General features: G+C 39.6%; 1 protein-coding gene across 1 annotated transcript in view; it reads right to left on the bottom strand.

Moving 5' to 3' along the window:
• The window catches only part of PEPD (peptidase D), a 143,727-nt gene that overhangs the window by 24,679 nt on the left and 95,288 nt on the right, over positions 1–23,760 (bottom strand). Inside the window, exon 12 of the mRNA XM_068955612.1 lies at positions 12,316–12,464. Within this exon, the coding sequence (XP_068811713.1) occupies positions 12,316–12,464 (149 nt within the window). The remainder of the gene's footprint in view (positions 1–12,315; positions 12,465–23,760) is intronic.

Below are 23,760 nucleotides of genomic sequence, written 5' to 3'. Positions count from 1 at the left end.
AGCGACTTTGGTTGGAGAGAGATCTGAAAAGGCCTAACAGGATTTTTTTGGCCACTACTTAGGGTACTTTGTGGTCAAAATGTGACAAAGATTAAACCACAAATGATTTAGCAGGGTTTTTTTTTGTTGTTGATGGGTGGGTTTTTTGCTTTGGTTTGGTTTTTTTGCCAGCACAGATGTCACAATCTTACTAAAAAAAATTGCTATGGCAAGGTTGTAGTAACTTCTCCCCAAATTGTGCTAAGGTTAAGGTTACATTTAATTTCTGAGTGTGCACAGACAAGGGCAAAAGGCCTGAAGTCCCCTGGCAGTGCCACTAAAGCGCAGACATAACACGCAACCCCTGTCCAGCCAGCAAGCCACTGGAACAGATTAAAATCTGCCAACACAGAGTAACCATATCAGACATAAAACTATAGGTCCTTAAAAATTCTAATCAAATCCAGTTTAAAAACAAATCAGAACATCATTTAAATCATAAAAATGATTATTTTTTCCCTCTTCACTTGGAAGCTAGAGAAGAATTTGTTATATTTCTGATTTTTATGCTTTCCTTTTGGTATGCTATATGAAATATGAAGCAATTACTCAGTGTTTTAGATTTGTTTCTTAAGGTGCCAGGTGAGACGACAACTCTGATGCAGACCAAGGTACCCAACAACCAGCAGGAAACCAAAATCCTGTGCTTAAACATTGACAGCATTTGGGAAAGTTAGTCCTGTCCTACGTTTCATACACTGTATAGATAATTAGCTATAGAAGTCACAAGAGCAGCAAGAGATAGATGCCTACTTTTAGTGACCCATTTTTTGGCCGTGTTTTACAGTGGTGGCTGTGAACTCTCCCAGCCTAAACTGGTGACAGGGGCTATACTGAACTTGCTGCAGGACCACAGCTGCAGATGCACGTAGTACCAACAGCAACATCTGTCATTATTAGATGTCAGCCTGCTCTGTGCCATCTCATGAGATAGTCTGGACTTGCTCTGCTTGACCCTCTGCCCCACGGAGGCACCTGGCCCCGGAGTGGGCCTCCACCCTCCAGATGTGGTGAAAACAGGGGCTGGGAAGAGATGTAGCTCTCCCCTTTTGCCCTCAGCAAAGCGCTGGGCCACGACTGATACAGACACACACCGAGTCCTAGTGCCACAGCTCCAAAACGGGGTACACTCCTCAAAAATCACACCTCAGCCCTTCTCATCAGATGTCTTTGGTGACAGGAGCAGGAATCACTGAAGAGAACCAGGGATGGCCACCACCTCCAGGACTCCCACCTCTTCTTTAAGAAGTTGAATAGCATTGTGCTATTTGGTTGTGTTGTGATATTTCATTTGTGTCAGTACTACAAAAATTGTAAGTGGTAAAACCCACCTTCCCCATAAATGCTGCATATGATCATCAACATCAAAGGGAAAAATCAAGATGATAGTAAGCCATGCTGAAATCTTAAGAAATGCTATTTAAATGGATACAGATGTGGAAGAATAGGAGGGATTTTTTCCATGCATGGTAAGATGTAACATTTTGATTGAGCAGTACAGGCAGATTTGATGAATTTTGCTTCACAATCCTTCCAAATCGGTGTATGTTGAAAAGAGGAGGAAAAAGATTGGGAGAAGGGGGGAAGTGCTTGGAGAGAACGATCATGGTGTGGAACTTATCTTTGAAGCTTAGAAAAGACTCTGTTTAGATAAGATTCAGGGCAAACAGAATAATCTATGTCTAGCAGGTTTGCACTCTGACAGCTACAGTTGACGCAGTGTCAAGACCAAAGGACTCATGAACTTTGCACTTCAGCTGAAATTGTAATGTGGAACACGTACATTTCCTGAATACTGAATCAAGAGAAAATTAGTGCAGATAATGCAAACAGGTTATTCTGCCCAAAGTCAATGGAAAAAAGGATTTTTCTTAAATAGTCTTAAAAATGATTAACTGCAGAAAGGCTAAAAAGCTGCAGCCAATTTAGGCTCCAGTTCTGTAAGGACTTCTAAATGTATGTGCTTTGTACAAGTAGCATCTTCGAAGAATCACTGAAATTGGTGGAAACATCCATGTATGCATGGATTCAGCTGAAAAGCTGCAGGTTTGCCCCTGTGTCCCCGCAGCTCTTGCAAGGACGGTCCTTCCAGAACGGCTGCTCCGAGGGCTCCACACAAGCGCCTTCAGGGCAGAACGGCCCAACTGTTTTAAAGCGTCTGGTTTTTATATATTTGGTAATAACTCAGTGTTATTTTTATTTCTCTGATGTTGCAGTGGTCACTGTATGCATGGGTCAGCTCCTGCGGATTAGTCACAAGCAGAAAAGAACAGCTCCCAGAAGGTTTGCAGTGAGACTCTCAGTCTGAAATCCGGCATTTCAACAGATTGCTGCTTGCACACAGGGACTGGAGGATCGGCTCAACTGGACAGAAAGACTTGCCTTTTTCTTTCACCTCCTGCTGTATGTTAATGCCATGCTGGGCAAGGCTAGCTTGCATGCCTGACAGGGGGATCTCCAGTAATCACTGTCACTGTCTTTGTTTAATAATATCTTGCAAGTTTTCTGAGAATCAAGGACGGTTCCTCGGCCCTTGCCAGCATTATGAACCGTGCACCCTTTCCTCCCTCAGCCTTTATTTATTTATTTAAAGTGCTGGCTGATGCTTTAATAGTTTATACTGAAAAAAGGTGAATTAAGTTGCCACAGAAAGCTATCTTGCCTTTTTTGGGTTCCTCGCACAGAGCTAGTTTTCAAGGGAAAACTGATTTCTGAACATTAATGCTTGCAAGACAATTACAGCAAACTTTGTTCAACAGAGAGGATAGAGAGCAGACTGCAAATAGCTTTTTATAGCACATATTGACAAGATTTACTTTCCAATTTGCCTTTAACAAAATAACACATTTTTAAGTGCAAGGGTTTAAAAAAAACAGAAAACAAAAAACAGCACTGTGATGTCGTTCAGTAGGATTCGTGAATACCAAATACTAGTTATAACACGTCCTGAAAGCATTTGTTCTTCAGGGAAATTGGTATGAAAACTTCAACTTCTGTTACTGATGTTTTATGTCTAAGAATAATTGCCTTGCTTCAGATATTATAGAATATTAATGATCAGCAGCACTACCTAAAATACGAAAATCTGAATGGGAACAATTCAAATGGACATTCTGGAATTATACAGACTGTAAAGGAGATTTGTGCTCCCACACCCTTTGCTGTTGTGCTGTTGTCAAAGGGTCTAGTTTACAAAGTATTTTTTTTTCTTAAAAATTGATTAAAACTAGCTACTGCTTTTATACAGCAAAACTGACAAGTTTGTCAACTTGCCGTTACACTAAGTACAACTCTGGACTACATAAAAACAAAACGACTTACATGCAAAAAAATGCCTATTGCATGTAAATGAGAACCTTGCACTTAACTTGGAAGGAATAAATAATAATACATGCTAAAACAGAACAGCTACAATTACTTTCTCTAGGTGTATAAATTTTGATGTTAGCTGAAAATGGTGACAATTACTCTAAAGCGATATCTGAAATAGCAGCAAACAAAAATAAACCTGAACTCTTAGGACGTTATAAATTGTGGCAAAGAGAAGTTTTGAACAAGTAATCTATGAGTTTACAATTTCTGAATCTGCATATGTTCCTAAGCACCACTGCGCTCAATTTAATAACAGAAGCAGCTGCCAGTAATATGATCTGCTATGTTGAGTACCATAGTTACTAGTTCCTATTAAACAGCTCTTTAATTATTTGGATTATTATAATCCCTGATCTTAGTGCTATCCTACTGGAGCTAAATTCTCCACTCCTCTTCTTTCAGAGAAATGTTATCAGAATATAGAGCAGGGAATTATACTGCTACTTTGAATTCAGTTCATTGCACTTTCTGTTGTATTAATTGGGTTATTTATGACAGTGGTACTTGTTCACTGAACCTATGTCCTCCTGGGAGCACCATGCCTCAATATTTAGACATCAAAATGTTTTCAAGAATGGACACCATCCAAACTTTACATTGTGTTGAACAAAATATAGACCATTCACCCTCAAAATCCTCGAGGTACAGACCTACCCCCAGGAGCTTTACATTCTTCAGCAGCAGGGGAACATGGTCCTCCCTGTAAACACTGGTAAAACATTGGAAAATAAAGAGACTGTTTTGATTTGTCCTTCTAATTTACAGCAGTCCTTGGAAGGATGCAACATGGAAAACTAGCTAAGAAAGGCCTACCCATCATGGAGTGGGCCAGGAAGTCACACCAGCTCAACAGCAATTGAAGAAATTGGGAGAATGGCACAAAATGTGGGCATAGGCTCATAGAGCAGCTCAACACTTCTGAAGCTACAGCTGCCCAGAAGATAATGACCAAGGCCTTGTGGGATTAACCTTGTTTAGCACTGCACCCTGCACCTAAAAATACATGAGGCTTTCCCCTGTGCCTTCAAGGGGAAACCAGGAAGAGCAGCAGCTGGACACCCAAACTCCAGGAACAACTGCAGCCACAGCCCAACTACAGACACACTGCGCCAAGCTTAAAGGCTGTCGGGGAAGGTGGTGAGTCAAGGTTTTACCTTCACGAATTCCCATAGACCTGTTCTCCTAGTCTTTACAGAAAGGCATTAAAACGGGACCATAAACTCCAAAGGGTTCAGACCACATTTTTCTGCATCATGCTGTACCTTGCAGAGCTTGGCCCTGCATCTACTGAGCACAAGAGAGACAGCGAGACAAGGGTACTGCTAACCCTGGAGCAAAGCTTCAGGCACCCATTTGTGACTGCAATAGGCAGAACTCAAGCTGGTGAGCTCCCTGGCTAGAGCAGGGTCCCCTACACCACAGAGCTGTTTGATACTTACATGATTAATCAAAAGGTGCTTTATTTTCTTGACGTAAAGATTGTAAACATTTGTAAACATGATGTAAACATTTTTGGCTGTGTTGTTTTCCTTGTAGTTACCTGACTGTATGTTCTTGCTTAAAGATTACATGGCAGTCCAGGTATCAATAAAATTTGCAATGGCTGATCTTTGATCCTAAAAGAAAGGCCTTAAGAGATAGATTGAGAGACTCTGTCTTTAGGCGAAGCTTGAGTCCTGGGAAAGTTATAAATCTTCCAGCCCTAACGGAGGCACCTCCATCCGCCATTACCATAGATATTGGTACTAGGATGGAGATTTTTTTCAAGATATTCCTCACCAGTGTTTTTCACAAAAGCAAAGTCTGAAAGCCAGAAGCAACACAGTATTCACTCTTTTGAATATTAAAATGCAGGACCTGGGGAATATGCACATACCCCTAAGCATGAGCTCCAACTTGAAAAAATTCAGAGATACAAATCCTACAGGGAGGCCCTATAGTAATGTCAGTGTCCTGAGGAGGAGAGTTTTCACACTGCATATAAACCGGCTTGGGGAACAACAACTTCTGTGCATATTTGGAACAATTCTGTATTTCTCATTTTACTGAAACAAACAAACATCAATCAGCAAATATTCCCAGCTGCCCAGCTAATGTCTGAATGCAATTTCAGTTCAATAGGGACTTTGGATATACAAGCTTTTTAAATCATATAAATGTAGAGATAGGGAATTGAATGGTTGCCAACCTGGCCTTACTCAACTGTTCCTTGGGAACAGTTTGCAAGACAAAGAGGTCTTTTTTTAACTGGAATTTAGGACAATAGACCTTACTGATCGAGGTATTTCAATTCTTCCTCTCTCCACATCCTAACATGTATCTTAGAAAGTGATTCACGAAAGATAGAGGGATTTTGAAAAAAGAGGGCTTTTTTTTTGTTTTTTGTTTAACATAGACAAGTTCTGCAGTAGTACCAGAGATGTTACGCACAGCAAGCTCCCTTCCTGCCCCTCTCATGTGACTCTTTTACTCTACTGAGAAGACAGAGGGAGGAATCTCTGAAGATCCCAGAGTGTATAACACAAAGGGATGAAAAATGAAAATACACATTTGCTCCAAGATTCAACTCACTCATCTGAAAGACTTCATCTGCTTATGCTTTAGTGCATTAATACAAAATATTTTTAATTGCAAAGCTTAAACATACATTCTTATTTCTTGTCAATACAGTAGTTGATTAAATATATTTAAGAAATTTCAATGTTACCAATATACTGTCCTCATTAAGTAGGATTTAAATTTATAGAACTCCAATTCCTAACTTTATCTAAATGCTCAACACAGTAATCTAAATAAAAACCTTCAGAAACCACCTGGTAGGCTGGGCATAGTATAAATACTCAGCCACGTATTAACGAAAAAAAAAAAGCTACTCTACAGCAATTTCCCAAACATTACCGGACTCATGCATCACTAACAGTAAAGCATGGTCAAATCCTAGGCTGAATGTAAGTATGAATGTATTTCATACACAGAAACTGGAGAACATCACTATCCATTGGCTTCCAAAAGATTACCTCCTGTTCTAGAGCTTGACTTGAGAACACATCTTCATCAACATCATCTTCTTACATGACTGATGTTTTCATGTGCACATTTCAGGACATATGTAGAATCACAGAGTAATTGAGGTTAGAAGCGACATTTGGAGAGTATCTGGTCCAAACCCCAGCTCAAAGCAGGGCTAACTTCAAAGCTAGATGATGTTTTTTCAGTAAATTGTCTCTTAGAGGTTTCAGAAAAGGACTTGCTGCAAAACTAATTCTTTTACACATTTCTTCAAATAGATTTATATTAATGACAAAGAGCAAACGAAACTGGTCTCCCAGGTGTAACTTGTGACAAATGATTCTTCTGGTTAATAAAGCTGATCCATTGACATTTGCATCTAACTTACGTGACTGGGATAAAGAATGGAGGCAGACAGGAAGGCAGGATTTGGGACTGACGCACACATTCCCTGTCAAGTACCATGAGTTTCTTCAAATATTTCAAATATTTCCACAAACATCTCAAACTCAATCACAAAAAGGTCTAATGCCCTGCCTCAGTCCAGACTTTCTAAGAGCAAGACAGCTGCTACTGTCACAGTTATCTGTTGGAGAGACTACAGACATTGGAATTGAGACTTCATAGCCCATTATGAAATATTGCACTACATAATGTTATGCCCACTGATACTATTCTGCATACTATTCCACCCCACTTTTTTTTTTTTTGAAGCCTGAACAGTTGCAGGGAAAAAGCACCCTACACCGAAAGCAATATTTTCTACGGTTACAGCATCAAGGACTCCAGAGCTAGAAACGCTTAGTCCATTAACGCTGTCTGTACAAGCTTTGTTTGGGCCCTCGGCGCTGACACATTATGAACCAATCAGTTACATGACCATCTACCACTTTTAGCCTGGCCCAGCGGAAAAGCTCCCATCACACCTGTCGTAGCTTCTGACCCACCATAAGATGCAAATCCACACGGGAAGCCCCAAGTTCATTTAGTTCTAGGGCAACCTTATTTCCAGAAGACTGTAGTTCCAAGGCAAACCAAGTTCCCCCTAGACCAGTGAAGAAATCTGTTCCTCCTATAACTCCTACTCCATCTGCTGCAAAAGCTGAAAGAAAAGAAAGAGGAGACATGGCCAAGGCACCTGAATGTTGCCACTGGGAATTAGCAACTATCCTTGCCTTGGTCTCAGATTCCCAGAAGGATGCTAGACAAGTTGCTTAAAAGACAACTTTTTAATATACTGTCATTAATTGTTTTCCTTCACTTTAACCAGTGGTTAGTTTGAGACTCTAGCACCTGATTAGCAGAAAGGTGGGGCACTTGCAGCTGTAACCGAGCTCAAAGCCCTTGGGTTTCAAACAAGAATACCATGTTACATTAAACACTCTCAAAAAAATCAAGTCTGATGAATTTCAAACTTGAATCCAAAATAAGTCAGTAGCTGTTACAGTAATTTCTCCAGCCTATCTGCCACTGCCTGTAGAAGGGGAACTGCTGCACACTTCCACATTATGAAGATGACGTGCAAGTAAAGTCATTGCTGGCCAAGTACCTGCATACTGGTATGATGAGCACCGTGAGAACAACTGGAGAGAACATTAAGTAATTCTGGATTCAGAGCAGGTTTTGAACAGTAGGCAATAAACAGACTTTGGGTCATGCATGGAACAAAAGATTAAAATAAGATACTGAGTAGCTGCTCATTAACTGAGCTCTTTCCGTTACGTGCACGGCATGAAGATATCAGATGGAGAAATGATGGATGCATTGGCCCTGGTGTTTTAACTCCCATCACTCCTAGATGGGGAATCTCTTGATTGTCCCCATTTACTGTTCCTTGATTTACACAGTGGAGTCTTGAAGAGCATGAACTAATAAACCTGAACAGGGAGATGTGCTCCAGGAGTGCACCTAATGTGCTTCAATCAATTTAGCTGATTCCTCTAATCAAACAATGCACAAGTGAAACAAATTAAGACACTAACTTCTAAGTCTGGAATACTGAGCTTTGCAATTTCACAACTTTTTAATAGTTCTTTTTGTGTACAATATCTGTGCAAGGATTAATTGTTTCTCAGATCAGTGTTCCGAGAAAGAAGCAGATGATGCCTCAGCCACTGAAGTGAACGTGTCAGTATTTTGCACGTTTGCCACTGCATTTTCGTTCTGTGGAGGAGTAAATTTAACCCAGATGGACTTGACACATTAAGAATATCCTGTGAGTAGAAATGCAACATTCCTCTCTGACATTTTGGATTGCGAGTCTGACTCTGTAGGAAAGAGACAATTATCCCACTGCCACACAAGCACACCTTTTTGACTTTTTCACTCCAATGGCTAGCACCACTGTCTTTATAATAGATCCACGTTCAGTTGCTTCAAAAATCACTGCTCACGCAATAGAACTGAACATGTCTTTCCCTCTTTTTATTTTAAACAGATTTGGTTTGAGGCAGGAGTTGTGATGACTGCACTAAACTTGGTCTACAATCCCAGAGGGAGTGTGTCTTAACTTTCAGAATATATTATTTGGCTTGCAGAAAGAATTCTTTTCTTTTAGTTGGAAGGTAGGAAGACCCATATATGTGATTTCAGCTGTTTGCATTTTCGCACCCTGCACAGGACAGAGTCAGGTGAACGCTTTTCTACAATAAAAAATGAGGTTTTGGAATTGTTTGAATAAATTACGATGGCTGTTTATACATAACAAACATAAACTGCATATATTAGGGCATCTATTTTCTCTCAGAAAGTAACTTCACTTGAGAGTCAATTAGGTTCACATAAGAACCCAATTAAAAAAAGAAACACAAATCTCTGAATTATACTCATCTATATAAAAAGTTTAAGGTTGCCAGCGAATGTGCATCCTTCATAAACATAGTTATGTAATGCAGTATTTAGTTAGTGAGTCTCCTAAAGTACCTGCTCTGTATCTCACGACAAGGACTCCAGGAATCATTAACCTCCTGAAGACAACAACTAGATGTCCCCCGTGACCCTTTGCCACAAGGTATAATTAAGGCCCCAATTCTACAGCTGGGGTGAAATAACGTTTTCTACAGTTGCTGACTTTGCTCTTTAAATTCTTTTCACACAGCCTGCCACATTAATGGTTATTGTGATGTGAGCCAAGTCACTTGACTGTCTTTTTTCCTCCTTTGATCTAAGGAACCTTGGAATATGAAGACAAACAAAAATAGCAAACTGAACAAGGACTCCATAACACAGAAAATCTGATTAAAACTCGATGGAGCTGCATTTTACATTTAATGCCTTTAAACTAGCAAGCTTTTTGCCTTCTTTTTAGGTGACCTCAAGGGTTTACTTTTTGTTAGACTGAGAGAACAGACATTTGAAAGCTGAATTCACATCGCTCCTTCCTGCTCCCCTTTGTGCCGGTAACAGGCTCCCCCAGGAGCCGATCCTGGTGCGTTAGTCAATGAGCTGACAAATTAGGTTTGTTCAATGAGATCAAGAAAGCTGCAGCCTCTCTTGCAGAAACGGCTTTCTCTTTACAGCAGTAACAATGCGTTCACTTTATATCCACCTCTTCCAGGGGGCTATGTGGTTTCTCAGCAGTCCGACAAGTACGTGACGTTAACCAGGCTACGAAGGTCACCATTTCTAGTCCTTCTTTTCTACAGCAGCATCTCAGCCTTTCAGGAGATACCAAGCCACTCTCAACTTACCAGGTCAACAGTATGAGACATGGCATATTTCTCCTCCATTATAAACGCGGTTGACGCAAGAATAACCTTTATTACAGCTAGCCAAAACTTTTAAAAGGAATTTAGAGGAGGGCAAAAAACACATCCATTTCTTTAAAAGGATTTGTCAAAGGCTTTTACCAAAATGTCTTACCTCTTATCTCTCCTTTTATAAGAAAAGGTGCATGAGCAGAAACAAAATAGCTAAATAGTTATTTAAATAATGTCTGTTTTTTAAAACCATCTCAAGTTATATTAAAAAAAGGACCCATATCTTTTCCAACTCAGCATTTCTCCTAGTTGCAAATTTTGAATTTGCAGCTTGAACTTTTAGGTATTTCATAGAACATTGGAAAGTTATTTCAGACATTGTAAATACTTTTCTGCCAACTATCTATTTTAAATGCTCCGGTTCATCTTCCGTAGTAAAGACTCTTTGGGCTTTACTGTGTTTTTTGATTGCTCATAGGAGGAAAACAAATCTTAAAAAATATTCTCAGATTCTTTGCATCAGTGGAAGGGTTAAGGTTAAAGGCTGTAAGAGAACTAGGGTACAAGCCATGGGAATTTAAAAAGCAGACTTTGTCCAGATGGTGCAAATCTTTGCACCTTGGGGCACTTTATCCATAATCTTAATTCAACAGGATACAAAAGGGTGAGGTTGCATTTCACTGCTTTGGGTACAGAGGTAGCAAACGAACCAAACTAACGAACCGGTCCACAGAACATGCATTGAACCTGCTTACCAGTAGCCAGAAATGTCATGATTACTAGCTCCTTAACCACACAAATGCAACCTAAACCACACCATTCTTCTAACCAGGCAAGACAGCCACAGCACAGGAAGAACAGCTGAAGTTCAGTCCTACCTTTTCCCGCACATAAAGAAACAAAGTCTCCTAAAAACTGCCTACCAACCTCAAAATCTCAGAGCAAACAAAGAATCTTTGCAACTAATATTCAAAATTATTTAACTTAACGTGTCCTTGTTTTCTGACATTATAAATAAATTGGTTAGTTAACTGAGGAATTCTCTACGTCAATGTGAGTATAGCATCATATTAGCTTTCAAATCCTGAAGATAATCAGCAGCTTATTAGTGTGAAATACTGTCCAAAACGTTACATGAACCAATTGAAGGTAGCACTGAAACGTAAAGCAAAAAGAGGAACTGAAACAGGACTCTTAAGGGGAGAAACAGCAGATGGAGCGTGCACATTGTTATTAAAATGGCAAAATACCTGGTCTCCATTTGCACATAAGCTTTGAGTGTTATTGCTCTGTTTCACACTGCTCAAACGAACAGTGCTGCTGCCAGTCTATATAACAGGAAAATTATGTATGTTCTGAACGGCAGTCTGGAAAGCATGGACACCTGTGGTCTGATGACTGAAAGCTAATACAGTAAATTCAAAGGACAAGCGTGCTTCGTGCATTAAGTATATTTTTCTCAAAGCTGTTCTATTAGTAATACTGAGAAATGCTCAAGTACCTTCACCACTAACATACTCAAGATCACAGCAGCAGTTAGCTCTAAAAGCATTTATTTGCTGCCCTGAAAGCAGAATCGTAGGAAAATAAGATTTTCATCAAGCCAGGCAGCTGTTTCGACTATGCAAATGTATACTTGATGAACTCGTTTGCTTGCAGTTTTAAGGCATACAGTGAAATACTCAATAGCCAGTATTTTCTAAAGCTTTTTAAGGCTAATTAAGTAGTATCCCTCCCAAAGATGCAGACTCCATCCACTTCCTCATTAGAAGATTTCTACTGTGTTTACACGTAAAATACAGAAAATGCATGAAACAACCTGAAGCATAACATACATGTTCACTCAAACACTGATTTATTCTTTGGCATAAGGTTCCTTCAAACATGGCTGCCAGGATAAACACCAGAGTAACTACTCTCACCACTAGATTCAATGGATTAGAAGAAAGAGAGGATTAAAATACCTTTTTAATCTTATTAAAAATTGTTGGCCCATATATTATTTCTTTAGAAGTGTTGTACGGAAAATGTTCTGTCGCTTACCCCCATCCCCCATTAACAGCTGCTTAAACGTGGAAACGAGTTTTGTCAGCTTGCTCCTTTCCAACACTTTCTAAAATCCCAACGTAATTGTCTTGACAGGCTGAATGCTGCCGTTAAGCTTGTCAATTTCTGCTGACATGCACCAATCTTTTACCTGGCTTGACCGCTTTCATTACAGCACGCGATGACTTCAGCACTGCCTCATAGATAGCCCGCTGGTCAGGCGTGAACTTTCCATTTGCTGGGAAGGTGCAGGTGATGTCAGAACCGTAGCAGTAGTATTCGCCTCCCATATCAAATAGGCTAAAAGGGAAAAAAAGAGGGGAAGGAAATGAAAATTCAATTCCAAATAAATAGTAGAACAGATGACATTTCTCTTGTTCTGCACTTAAAAAATCAGCCGCATGTTGGTAGTTGGCCACATAATCACCGCTGGAATGTTCTTACTAAGTAAACTGAGATGACAGTCTCTTGGTATCCCCTAGCAGAAGGGTACTTGCATTACATATAGCTAAAATGGACACCCTTACCAGCAACACCAGGCCTGGATGCAAGCATTGAAAGAACCCATGAAGGAAGATAAAAAACATAGGAAGAATCCAGTTCATGCTCTTGAGTTCTGGTTTCTAGGATCTTTTTTCGGAAGAAGAAACATGTGATTTTTTTCTCTCCTGAGAAATGTTAGCACCACATGGAGGGTCTAACCTCAAAACTGAACAGAGAAACATTAATTAATTTATAGCCTTCTGTATTTAAGTGTCATAATGCATCTGATGGCCTAAATAAAATGTCCCCAATAAAGGTTGACTGCCACTGCTCTGGACATAGACTTTCCTTTAAGACAAACTTGCCTAACAGGGCTTAAAGAAAAAAGCATTATGGGAGGATCCAGCCAGAAAAGAACATTTAGTACAGTTTTCTGCATCAGAGGTGAAAAAATTATTAAGTGCTTTCTTTTATGGGTGAAAAAACTTGCTTTACCTTTTGAGAAGCATATTTATTCTATGCGTGAATCAATGATTTACCACTGATTACTCAACTGCCAGAAATCAATATACAAGAATAGCAAGTGGTTCTCTGTGCCCTTGTGAGAACTCCCTTAGACATTTGCGATACCGTGCTTCTTGAGCCTACCTGATAAGGCACTGCACTGGTTTCAGCAGGCTCAAAAATTAGCAAATAACCAAATAACCATTTGGACCAAACAATACCTAAGCAAATAACCCTTCAGTTCATCACATATTGATTACAAGAAGGTACATTCTACATAAAGGACTTTGTTTGGTCTTGACCGATAGTATTTGAGTGACCTCCTGATTTCTTAGATAATGAATCATGGTTCAAATCTGCTAGTTTAGCTCTTCTTAAAACTACCTCAAGCAACTGTATATAACACTCATCTTCATGAGATATAATTTTCCTTAGCTGTGTTTGAAAACCTTGGAGTCCCTTTCCTCTTGCTTCTACTCCAAAGCAGGGTCAGTCAGAAATGAAGCAGGAGGAAAGCCACTCCTCGGGGGCACCTTCTCCGTCATCAAGTCCTAATTACAGCTGTGCTCTGACACTGCTCAGGGCAGCTCTGTTCTCAGCCAGTGTACATGACTAGTAAAGACAACAATAAGTTACCACTAAAAAGTGCTATAGCACCTAGCTGTAAATATTCACTACGTCTAACTTAACTGCCATTGAATGCAGTGGGTTATAAGTAAATTAAGGCAACCACGGTAAAGCTAAATATTATTTCAGCGTGGTTAGGACTCCTCTTGCTGCACTGAATACGCAGACAAACATGTGCTCATGTGAAGATATACTTCAGGAAATTTTAAAATACACCCTACAATTTGCTCTGTGAACAAATCTTTGCACTCAGTGCAAGCTCTGCTGAAGTCATCGCCAGCCTCCCCAAGCTAGGCAAGGTTCACCTACAGAGAGAGACCTGCAGGACTGGAACTTCAGGAACAAAACCTCGACTTTACAGATGCAGAACTGCACAAGGTTTAAAGTGACAGGAACAAACTCTGTAGGAGGACGTTATAGAGATAATTGCCAAGTTACATCTGCACACACACAGATAATACAAACAAATACTATATACATTTACCTAAATATTAAATGTAGTATTTTAAAATAGAAAGCTGCTAATTAAAAATAGATGCACAATAGATGGTGAATTTCAGACCCATAGGCCGAAGAGAAAAAAAAAAAAAAAGATATCACACCACTATAGCAACTGTAAACAAGCCTAGCCAAACCTCAAAATCAGAAACGCCATCAACACTGCCTAAGTTTTGATTTTATGGTTAGATTCACTTCTAAAAATAACTACAGAAATATACAGAAAACCTAAGGATGCAGAAGACTAGTTGCCACAGGTAAGAACAATGTAAGAAGCTACTATGTTCTCTAACATGACAACAATGTTTACATTTTCGATTATTTATGAATCTTTCAAGCTATCCCAAACTGAATCATTTCAAAATCACAACTTAAGTTTCATGGTTCTTTGCGGGACTTGCAGAAGTATTGTGGCCTAACTTGGCTTCATTTACAAGTACAAGTGATAATTCAGCATGGTCAGAGTTAGGCTGTGACCAACAGCTTCTAAAACCTATGTCCGTGTCTACTCGAAGTTGTCATGACTTCTGTATTTTTACCTGGAGAACAGTCATTCTGAATCTACCGCAGACCAAGCCTTAGGTATTTCTTTTACCTTAAAATTATAATTTTCTGAAACCCATTCATCATTTGGTGGTTGTAAATAGTTGTTAGAGTTACCGGAGCGTGGAATAACCGAGGAAAAAAAAGAAATCACAAAGCGGAAGGTGCACTGAAATAAGGCTCACAGACGAGGAAGCACCATTTGTTCAAGTCTTGGCTTTCAGACAAGAGGAGATGGGGGGAAGACAATCTTTCAAATTCCACCTCAGAGCAACAACACTCCATTCAGTCTGCACGCTTCAGTGAAAAAGCATCCAAAACAGACTGTACGTTTGGGAAATATTTTGGCTTTTATTTGGAATTCTCTTCCATGTAACTTCAGCTGGGAACATATCCATTAGTTAAAATGTTTCCCAAGATGTGGAAATAGCCCAAATATTGTAGCTATCCTGAGGAAATAATGGGAGCCTGAGAAGATCCCAGTTTCATATCTTTGCTTGCCAGGCAAAATAAGTGATCAAGCACATTTTAGTCTAACAAAATACATGTGAGCGACTATCTTCCCCTATTGACTAACAGAAAACAGTTTGTGAAAACAGGTTCCCTATATGCTGGTTTCTTAGATAAAACACATTTATTTTACACTGAGATTAGGTGGTAACTGCTAGGTAGTAAAAAATATATTAATAATGTATTTTAGTTTATTCTCTATTGTGTGCACAAAATTACCTGTCTGATAATATAATCTTACAGGCACAGAAACAGCTACTAATGTTATTTCTATTTTATCAAATGTAGCAGCAATATAAACAAATTAAACGCACAAATAAAAATAGGTATGGTCTTACAGGAGATCTTGATCTACAGCTTGTATATTAGGGACTGTCTTATCTATAGTAACATAAGCAATAACACAATAAAGTATCTCCAAACACTATTAACTTATCTTAAAAGAGAAATATGCTACGTGCCCACTGATCTGCATATGTTGTCCATTGCAAAACTTAATTGTGAATTAGGTTTTCTGTAGAATGAGGACACATTTAATGCAAGACCAATCCTTCCCCCCTCCCCCCACCTTTTTCTGCAAGATACAGTTGTTAATTGCTAACTAAATGAATCCAGAGATGATGTGCCTGAGGTTGTTAGGTTTCAGAGGAGTCTAGAAGGGGAACTCAGCCGGAAGAGGAGTGTCCCTGATCGGAGAAGAGGCACACGGTTGTCTGTCAAAGTGCTCACTGATTTAGCTTGAAGCTGATGAAACCTTCCATTGCAAAGCTCCTTCAAAACCTTTAGAGAGAGAAGCTAATTTTGCTTTGTATCACTTTGCTGCAAATAAAAACAATGAAAAACTACCTGGCCTCATTTCCAAAAGTGCATGGTATATAAACGTATTTAATAGCCAGGAGACCCAAGTCCTCTCTGAAAATTCCCTGATACTGTTTCCATTTTTTTTCTTGAAGTAATATGAACTTATACCATATGGAACAGATGCATAGCAAAAAATACTCCAAATGGGCACAGATCTCCTAAGGGAGGCTTTAGTTCAGTATACACATATTTTATAATCTCTCATCCTATACATATTGCAAAATACTGTAAACATTATTAAGCTGAATACCACAAAGTATGAGAAAAATCAGATAACCTTTCAGTTGCTCTACCGACAGAATGACTTGCTTGTGTATCAGCAATATAACGTTAGCCAACACGGTCAAACAAAAGTTGCCTTTCCGCATCTATTTTAAAAGTAACCTTCAAAAAATCACTAATCACGTTTCATTCCTTTCACAGGCAAAAGGCCTGACATCACAACTTAAAATTATTTTGAACATAAAACAGTACAAGGTCCAAATGAAGCATAACCGTGCATCTCATGCCACAGGCTTGCAACTTTACGAGCACTAAATACAGAAAGAAACGACTAAAGTTTCCCCTCTCCTGTAGGAAGCTTTCCAGCCCTTCCCTGGAGGCCCTAAGTTTCACTGGCAGCTATCCCATCTCGTCCTATGGGATTGGGATTCTGCACCGACTGCAGCATCCCACAATAGGAGTGTGGAAAAAATATCAAGGGTGCTCAAGTTCTGTTGATTTTAAAGTGAACGCAAGGCTTACAAGTCACAGTTGTAACTAAAAATGTTATACGATACTATGAGCAAAAGCTTTCTTCACGCTCCCCTTACAGTCACACTGAAGCCATACAGATGGAGTAAGATGTGGCCTTGTTACCTTTACAGCATATTGGCACCACAAAATGCATTTAAAGTTACTTTTTTGGCTTTGAAGCCCAGAAAAGTAATATGCAGTTTGATACTGATTTTAGTTTTCTTAATCTCTGATTGTGAAGTATCACAAAACACTCTGGTATCGCTTCAAATTTCCAACCTGTGTACTATCAATGGCCAAGGTTCTTTTCTTCATAAAGTCACAGTATACAATTTTTTAATTTAAAGCATCATCATCCTCTAAACATGTTTTTACTTTTATAGGCTTGCTGACATCTTTATTGTAATATAATTTGAAACTGTCAGGCATTGAAGTAAATTATGGCCAATATCACAATGGGAAGCAATCGTTTATTTGGGGTATCTAAGCCATGTGTACGAATTGTTGGCGATCCAATATGCAACCCAACCCAGAGACAAGCTCTTGCAGGCATTTCTCTGAAAGCCCAAAGCTACTCCCAAAAGCTAACACATAAAACTGTCACCTTACTGCTCTACAGATCTGCTTTGTGTGTGTATTCAGAATTGGATCACATCATGATAGTTATAAAAACAGTTATCCGTCTTTGCTATTGTTAACACTACAGGGCTATCCATCACTGCTATGAAATCCATGCAGTTTCCATTCTGCTTACAAGCCCGCCTGGGGCCGTGCCGCATTTCACCCTGCCTGCTCTTTCTTTCCCAGGTCTGTTCCCAGAACTCGGCCTTCCCTTCCTCTGAGCAGGTTTGCAAGACTAGCAATTACCAAACTGATATCCCTGTATCTTACTATGCCCTCCTGGTACCTTGGGTTAAAGGTGAACGGGTACGAATACTGATGCACTTTACTCAGCTGGACGTTTACTGAGGTCTTAGGGTTTCCAGTCATTATTAACCAATATAGCTCTGAGCAGCCACATAGATGCATTAGGAGATCAACTGGTGCCAGCCCAGTCCCAGGATAACAGGAATAAAGGTATACACAACCTCTCCTTCCTCTTATCGCACCAAGAGCAAGTCAGCCCCTGCTAGAGATTTTATACTGTGTGAACTAGTCATAGTCTGCTCCCAGTGCACGTAGGGAGAGCTTTGTTCCTTATACTTCATGTAGCAGTTAAAGTATTCATATGCTAACAAAATCTCACTATTTGTTTGTTTGGTTAAATATTTCTAAGATAGTTTCAGCTTAATGGAACTAGCAATCAGTATTTATATCAGATATATCTTTAGAAATGGCCAGTGATTTGGAAATAGAGTGGCTTAACAGCAGACCATAAGAATGAATTACAACAAGAGACACCAAAGGTTAGAAAATGGAGAGTTAAGTGATGCACATGTTTTCATCTGTGGGCACCCTGACTAGCCGAGAGTTATGAATTTAAAAAGCAATATGAAGTAAGATAACATCCTGAACCCCAACAGAGCGCTAGCACAGCACAGGGTTAGGGGAAAGTTCTACCCTGGCCAGTACAATTGTTCAGAGGAGGTGCTCTGCTCTGACCAGATCCCATTTGCCATGGTGCAGAAAGCTTATATTCGCCCCGCCACAACACCAGGCTTGGCCTGCGGGTGCTAAGGCTGGCTTTTTCTTGTCAACACCCTTGGAGTTCAAGGCAGCCTTAGAGAAACGTTAGAGAATATCTGCTATGTAGGAAATGCGGTTCTAGGAATTCACAAGAAAATATCAGGCTTTTTGCTTTTTAAATCTCTTGTTCAAAAGAAGATCATCTAGCCCACAGAAGTAATGCTGAATATAAGAAAAAACAAACTTTTTTACTCTGAGGATGACTGAGCACTGGAATAGGTTGCCTAGAGAGACTGTGGAGTCTCCATCCTTGGAGATATTCAAAAGCTGTCTGGACATAGCCTTGAGCAACCTGCTCCAGGTGACCCTGCCTGAGCAGGGGGGTTGGACCAGATGATCTCTAGAGGTCCCTCCCAACCTCAACCATTCTGCGATTCTGTGAACACAACTATACGGATACAAAATGCCTACATGAATATTCTTTATCATACATACCCAGCTGCGAATTATGTAACCATGTGGCCACATATTTTTTCTGCTTGTCCTTAACTGTTACTTTTCTTCTTGTCCACTTTTTCCATGACTTTCCGGTGTTTGTTCCTTTCACAGAGATCTCTTGATAAAAGCCTTCCCAGGCTATTACAGATAATAGGAAGCTTGTTTCAACCTTCGCTCACAAAAAATGACAAGATATGCCAGAAAGCTTTGCCCAGATAGGGAAAGGGTCAAAAACATTGTCTATATTGAATTTTGAAGGAGAGAGGATTGCACGCCCACGCCTCTACAATGCCAGTTGCAGAATCCCTCAGGGAATACACTGGAACATACAGACATTTGAGGTGTCTGGATTACGAAAAAACCCCGCTTCTCTAGGTGTTCCTGCACTGCACGGCCCAGGCTTTCCCCTCACTACAACAGAAATGGAGAAACCGTGGCTCACAGGAGCAGCACAGCAGCTTGATGCTGGGAGATTTGTAGGAGTACATGGGTGTGCCATGGTATGCCCTTAAGTCACTTGCGAAGGTGTGCCTTTCTCTTCTCCTCCATCTGTGCTGCAGAGGAAAAATGGTTTCCTAAACCAACAAAATGTGGGAGTGCCCGCTCTCACAGTAACTTGAACTAAGTACAAGAACTTCAGATTCATTTACCTTCTGGAATATGAAATCCAAGCCTCACTCAATTCACCAGAATGAGCTGGATGCTCAGAGGTGGTTCAGTAAAAACCACTTGCTCTAGTAACATTTTAATGTGCTATTTCTGATTCTTTTCACAGATATGTTGAGAAGAAATCCCATGCTTACAATATTTGTCTGTTGAAGAAATCTAAGGAAACAGCTTTTACGGTTTTACACTAATAAATCAATTTCAGTGATCAAGTATCACCCCTCCTTTGCTCCCATGCAGTTTGCGTCAATGCTTTATTAAAAATGTAAAGTTTGCCAGAGCAAAGAGCCAAAAAAAATCTTGATTAGCTTGTTCACAACTAAATTCTCCTCTAAGCGCCATCTCCAAGTGTTTCTGCCGAGCAGCAGAGTGTCTCTAATACAAAAGTGCTGTATACAAATAAAGAATCAGGAACACAAAGCTAGTGTTGCTAGGTTAGAAGGAGGACTGAGGCAGCAACGGACGCTTCATACGATGCAGAAGGCAAAATGTCAGTACTGCCTACTTAACACCTCAGCTAGGCCCACGCAGGCAATATGCCAAAGATCGGGAAACGTCTCAGTTGAAGTTCTGACAAAGGGGTTACCTGCTTTACTAGTCTTTTTGCAGAATGGATAATTTCTTTTTTTCTGGTTTTACTATCCTAATTATTATCCACTTTTAATTGGCATGGTTTAATAAGCAACAGCACTCTTTTTAGTAGAGAATATTCTTTGCTGAAAAGTCAACCTAACACAGATGGCTGCAAACCCAACATTTTGGCCGGCTTCCATTTGGTCCGAGCCTCTATATTGAAAAAGTCGTATCTGGGGGATTCGCTGCTCCAGCCAACTTCTCCATCAGGGAGTAAGGATGTCAGAGCTGCAGGGAAGGGCAGAAGGCGTGCAAGGAGAAACCTGCATTGGCAGCTAAACATTTCTCAATCAAACTGAGGAAAGTAAACCTCATTAGCTTCTCACCAGAATGCAGGATGCCAGCAGAGGATAAAAACAATACAGCTACATTTCCAAGTTACTACAATTTTGCAGTCAACTAAACAGTCAATTTATAGATGCCTAATGAGAAGTAGAAGGCACCTACTTGTGCTGAATTGTAAAAGTTTGATATTCTAATTCTGGCCCCCATTCCTAGGTGCTAACATTTGGACTTAGGAGCTGTAACTTTCAACAACCATTTTTGGACACTTTGACCTGCGTTCCCCAGGTTGGATAAACAATCCCTAGAGATTACAGGAGTAGGTGAAGTGTCAGACCTTTATTTATTGATTCTTACTGTAAATACTGTCAAGCTGTCTTGTGTGTGTGTGTGTGTGTGTGTGTGTGTGCGCGCGCGCACGCATGCACATGTGTGTGCATGTAAGTAAGAGGTAAACACTTTCATCTTCTTTCATGACAAAAACTGGGCCATTGTCAAAGAGTACATGTTCATTTAATTTTTAGCCACCTTGTCATTGTTTTTTGGCTTCTTCAAGAAACCCCCAAATTATCATTGTTCCAAAGAATCCATCTGGCAGAGGTTTCAGAATACACTACAGAAGACAACAACTGAACCCAAAAAAAAAAAAGCTGCTAACCTTTCCACGTACAGGGCCAAACGTTCAAGTGAAGGGCACAGTAATGAAGCAGTGCTTCAGAAGAGGAGGCTGACCATTCCCTAGGCAAGCACGCTGTTTGGCCAGGGAGAAGTTTTTTTTCCTATTAGGAAATATATCTACTCTTCATGGCAGCACCTCAAGATGAAAGTATAGTATCGTGATGTACAATCGAAATGAGAAATAGCTTTAAAGACTTAAATAGGCTCAGTGCAAATACGGAACAGCATTCACTTCAGAGATAACATTAGGAGGCTCCTCCCGAGGCCCTGCTCTACACAACTCCACATTCACTGTTTGGGTAATGAGTCGTTCTGCAAACAGACACAGGAGACGTCCCAATGCTGCCCTAACCACAAGGACTAGGAATTAGACCTGGTTCATGTGGGATATGCAAAGAGGGAGCAGGAGACTGACCGCACCTTCCCTTCCAGCCACACATCAGCAAGAGCCAGGCAGGCTGCCTCCGAAATTGTGTTTTGACCTACACAACTGAGCTCCTCGCACCACGAGCGAAGAGAAAGGCCTCGCCATTGGAAGCCATCCAAGACAAGCAGCATCTGTCAGAATATTTCTAACATCCTTTACATATTCACGTATTAACAAGGACCACCACAAATACTGTGTTCCACTAAACAGCATTATCAAGTGATCAATATTAAATCAATTGCTATTACAAAATACTAGGCTTTATCATGCTCATCTTATCTAGAGAGATGAGCACCCTAGTGAAATGACTCCAACAGCAGGCAAAGCAACTTCACGCTCTCAGTTCTTTTCAGATTATGCTGGGAACACTAATGTAAAAATACGAAAGATAAAACTCATTTACAGGCTACAATTAACAAGAAATTGCATATACACTATAATGCACAGAAAGTGTCAAATTAAGAGGCAGACCGTAACACAACACTTAAAGGAAAGCTAAAATTTGTTACAGCAAATGCACGCTATTACTTAGCAGCCTCTGCTTTGGTTAAAAAGCTTATACATTTCTAAGAGTATGCAATCTCATAGACCGGATTATCCGGTAAAAATAGAACGCATTCAATTAGAGAAAAATTATTCCCATAAAAATTCTAGCAAATATATTTTTCTATTTTTAATCAAACTCAAATTTTGTAGATTAGCGTAAAAAGTATATAGTCTATAGGTACAAGAAAAGGAAAAAATACTTACACTTGCTTAAAATAGGCAATATGTACCAAACTGGAGGAATCACGCCAAAGGAATTATTTCAGAAAAGGATAGCCAGTTGATTTTGCAATCAACCAATAAGTAGTAGCATTGTACTTCTTCACATTATTATTAGAAACAAAACCATAACTAACAACAAGTTATTTCAAAACTGCAGACTGAAAGGTTAAAGCAAACCATAATTTTTGCATATTATTATAGTAAACTTAAAAATGCATAAAGAATACATCAGGTCAAATGAAAATACTAGTCTCACCCACATAATATAGTTGAGCATTTACATCTGACACATTAATATCCTGGGATCTTAAAAGTAGTCCTTTCAAAAAGTAATAAATATAATATTTGGTTCCGTAGGATAAATTGTTTTAATAGCAGACAATGAAATACTTCGGGTGGAAAAGGGAGGACTTCTATTAGCTGATGCAAAAAGTTTGGTCAGTTCCTGCTTTTTAATGCAACATTGCCACCATCTGGACAAATGTAGTTTGCACTAATGCCAATAGGCTGGCATTAGTACCACAAAAGTTTGATTAAAAAGTGAATTTCCCAAAAAGATTTTGAAAAAGAGTCAAAGTAAACTTCTATCTGATTTCGTAGCACACTTTGTCAAGCTCAGCTAAGTCTTTTAGTTGATTATTTAACAAATCTTTGTAATATTTTACTTAAACGACAGCCACTCAATACTCATGGAAAGTCCTTTCATACTATGCATTTACTCTTCATTCCTGCAAAAAAGGGAACAGTGCTTTTTCCTACAAATGACACTGTATAAAATTGAGAAAAATTTGCTTATAGTTTCAATGTATACTGCATATGCATATTGTGTGAATATAAGAAGTGTATGTAAATAGTTTGTATAGAAAAATGACAATTCTTTTGATACTAGAAAACTACACTAGGCTTTTAGATCAAAAAAATTAGTAAAATAACTTATATTTTACCAGTTAGATGGCTTAGCCTTTATGAATAAAAATGAACAACCAGATTTAACCAATTCTTGCAAAAAGAAACTTCCTTTTACAATATTCTCCACATCCCTTGGAGGGACGAACAACTCCAGGAAGCCTGAAAACGGTTCTTCACCTCTTTTGAGTAATTACCAAATAAAAAGCCATGAAAACTTAGTGTCTTTCCTCTCTGTTCCATCCAGGACCTCTCTCATACACCTATACCTGCACTCAAGAAAAATTCCCTACAATCCACAGAGCTTCTGAAATGACAAGAGGAAGAGGCCTACGAGTTAAATAGGATCTC

The sequence above is a fragment of the Struthio camelus genome, chromosome 10, assembly GCF_040807025.1.
Source record: "Struthio camelus isolate bStrCam1 chromosome 10, bStrCam1.hap1, whole genome shotgun sequence".
NCBI lineage: Eukaryota > Metazoa > Chordata > Aves > Struthioniformes > Struthionidae > Struthio > Struthio camelus.
Note: the sequence above shows the minus strand (reverse complement) of the source record. Positions and strands in the feature narration are given on the sequence as shown.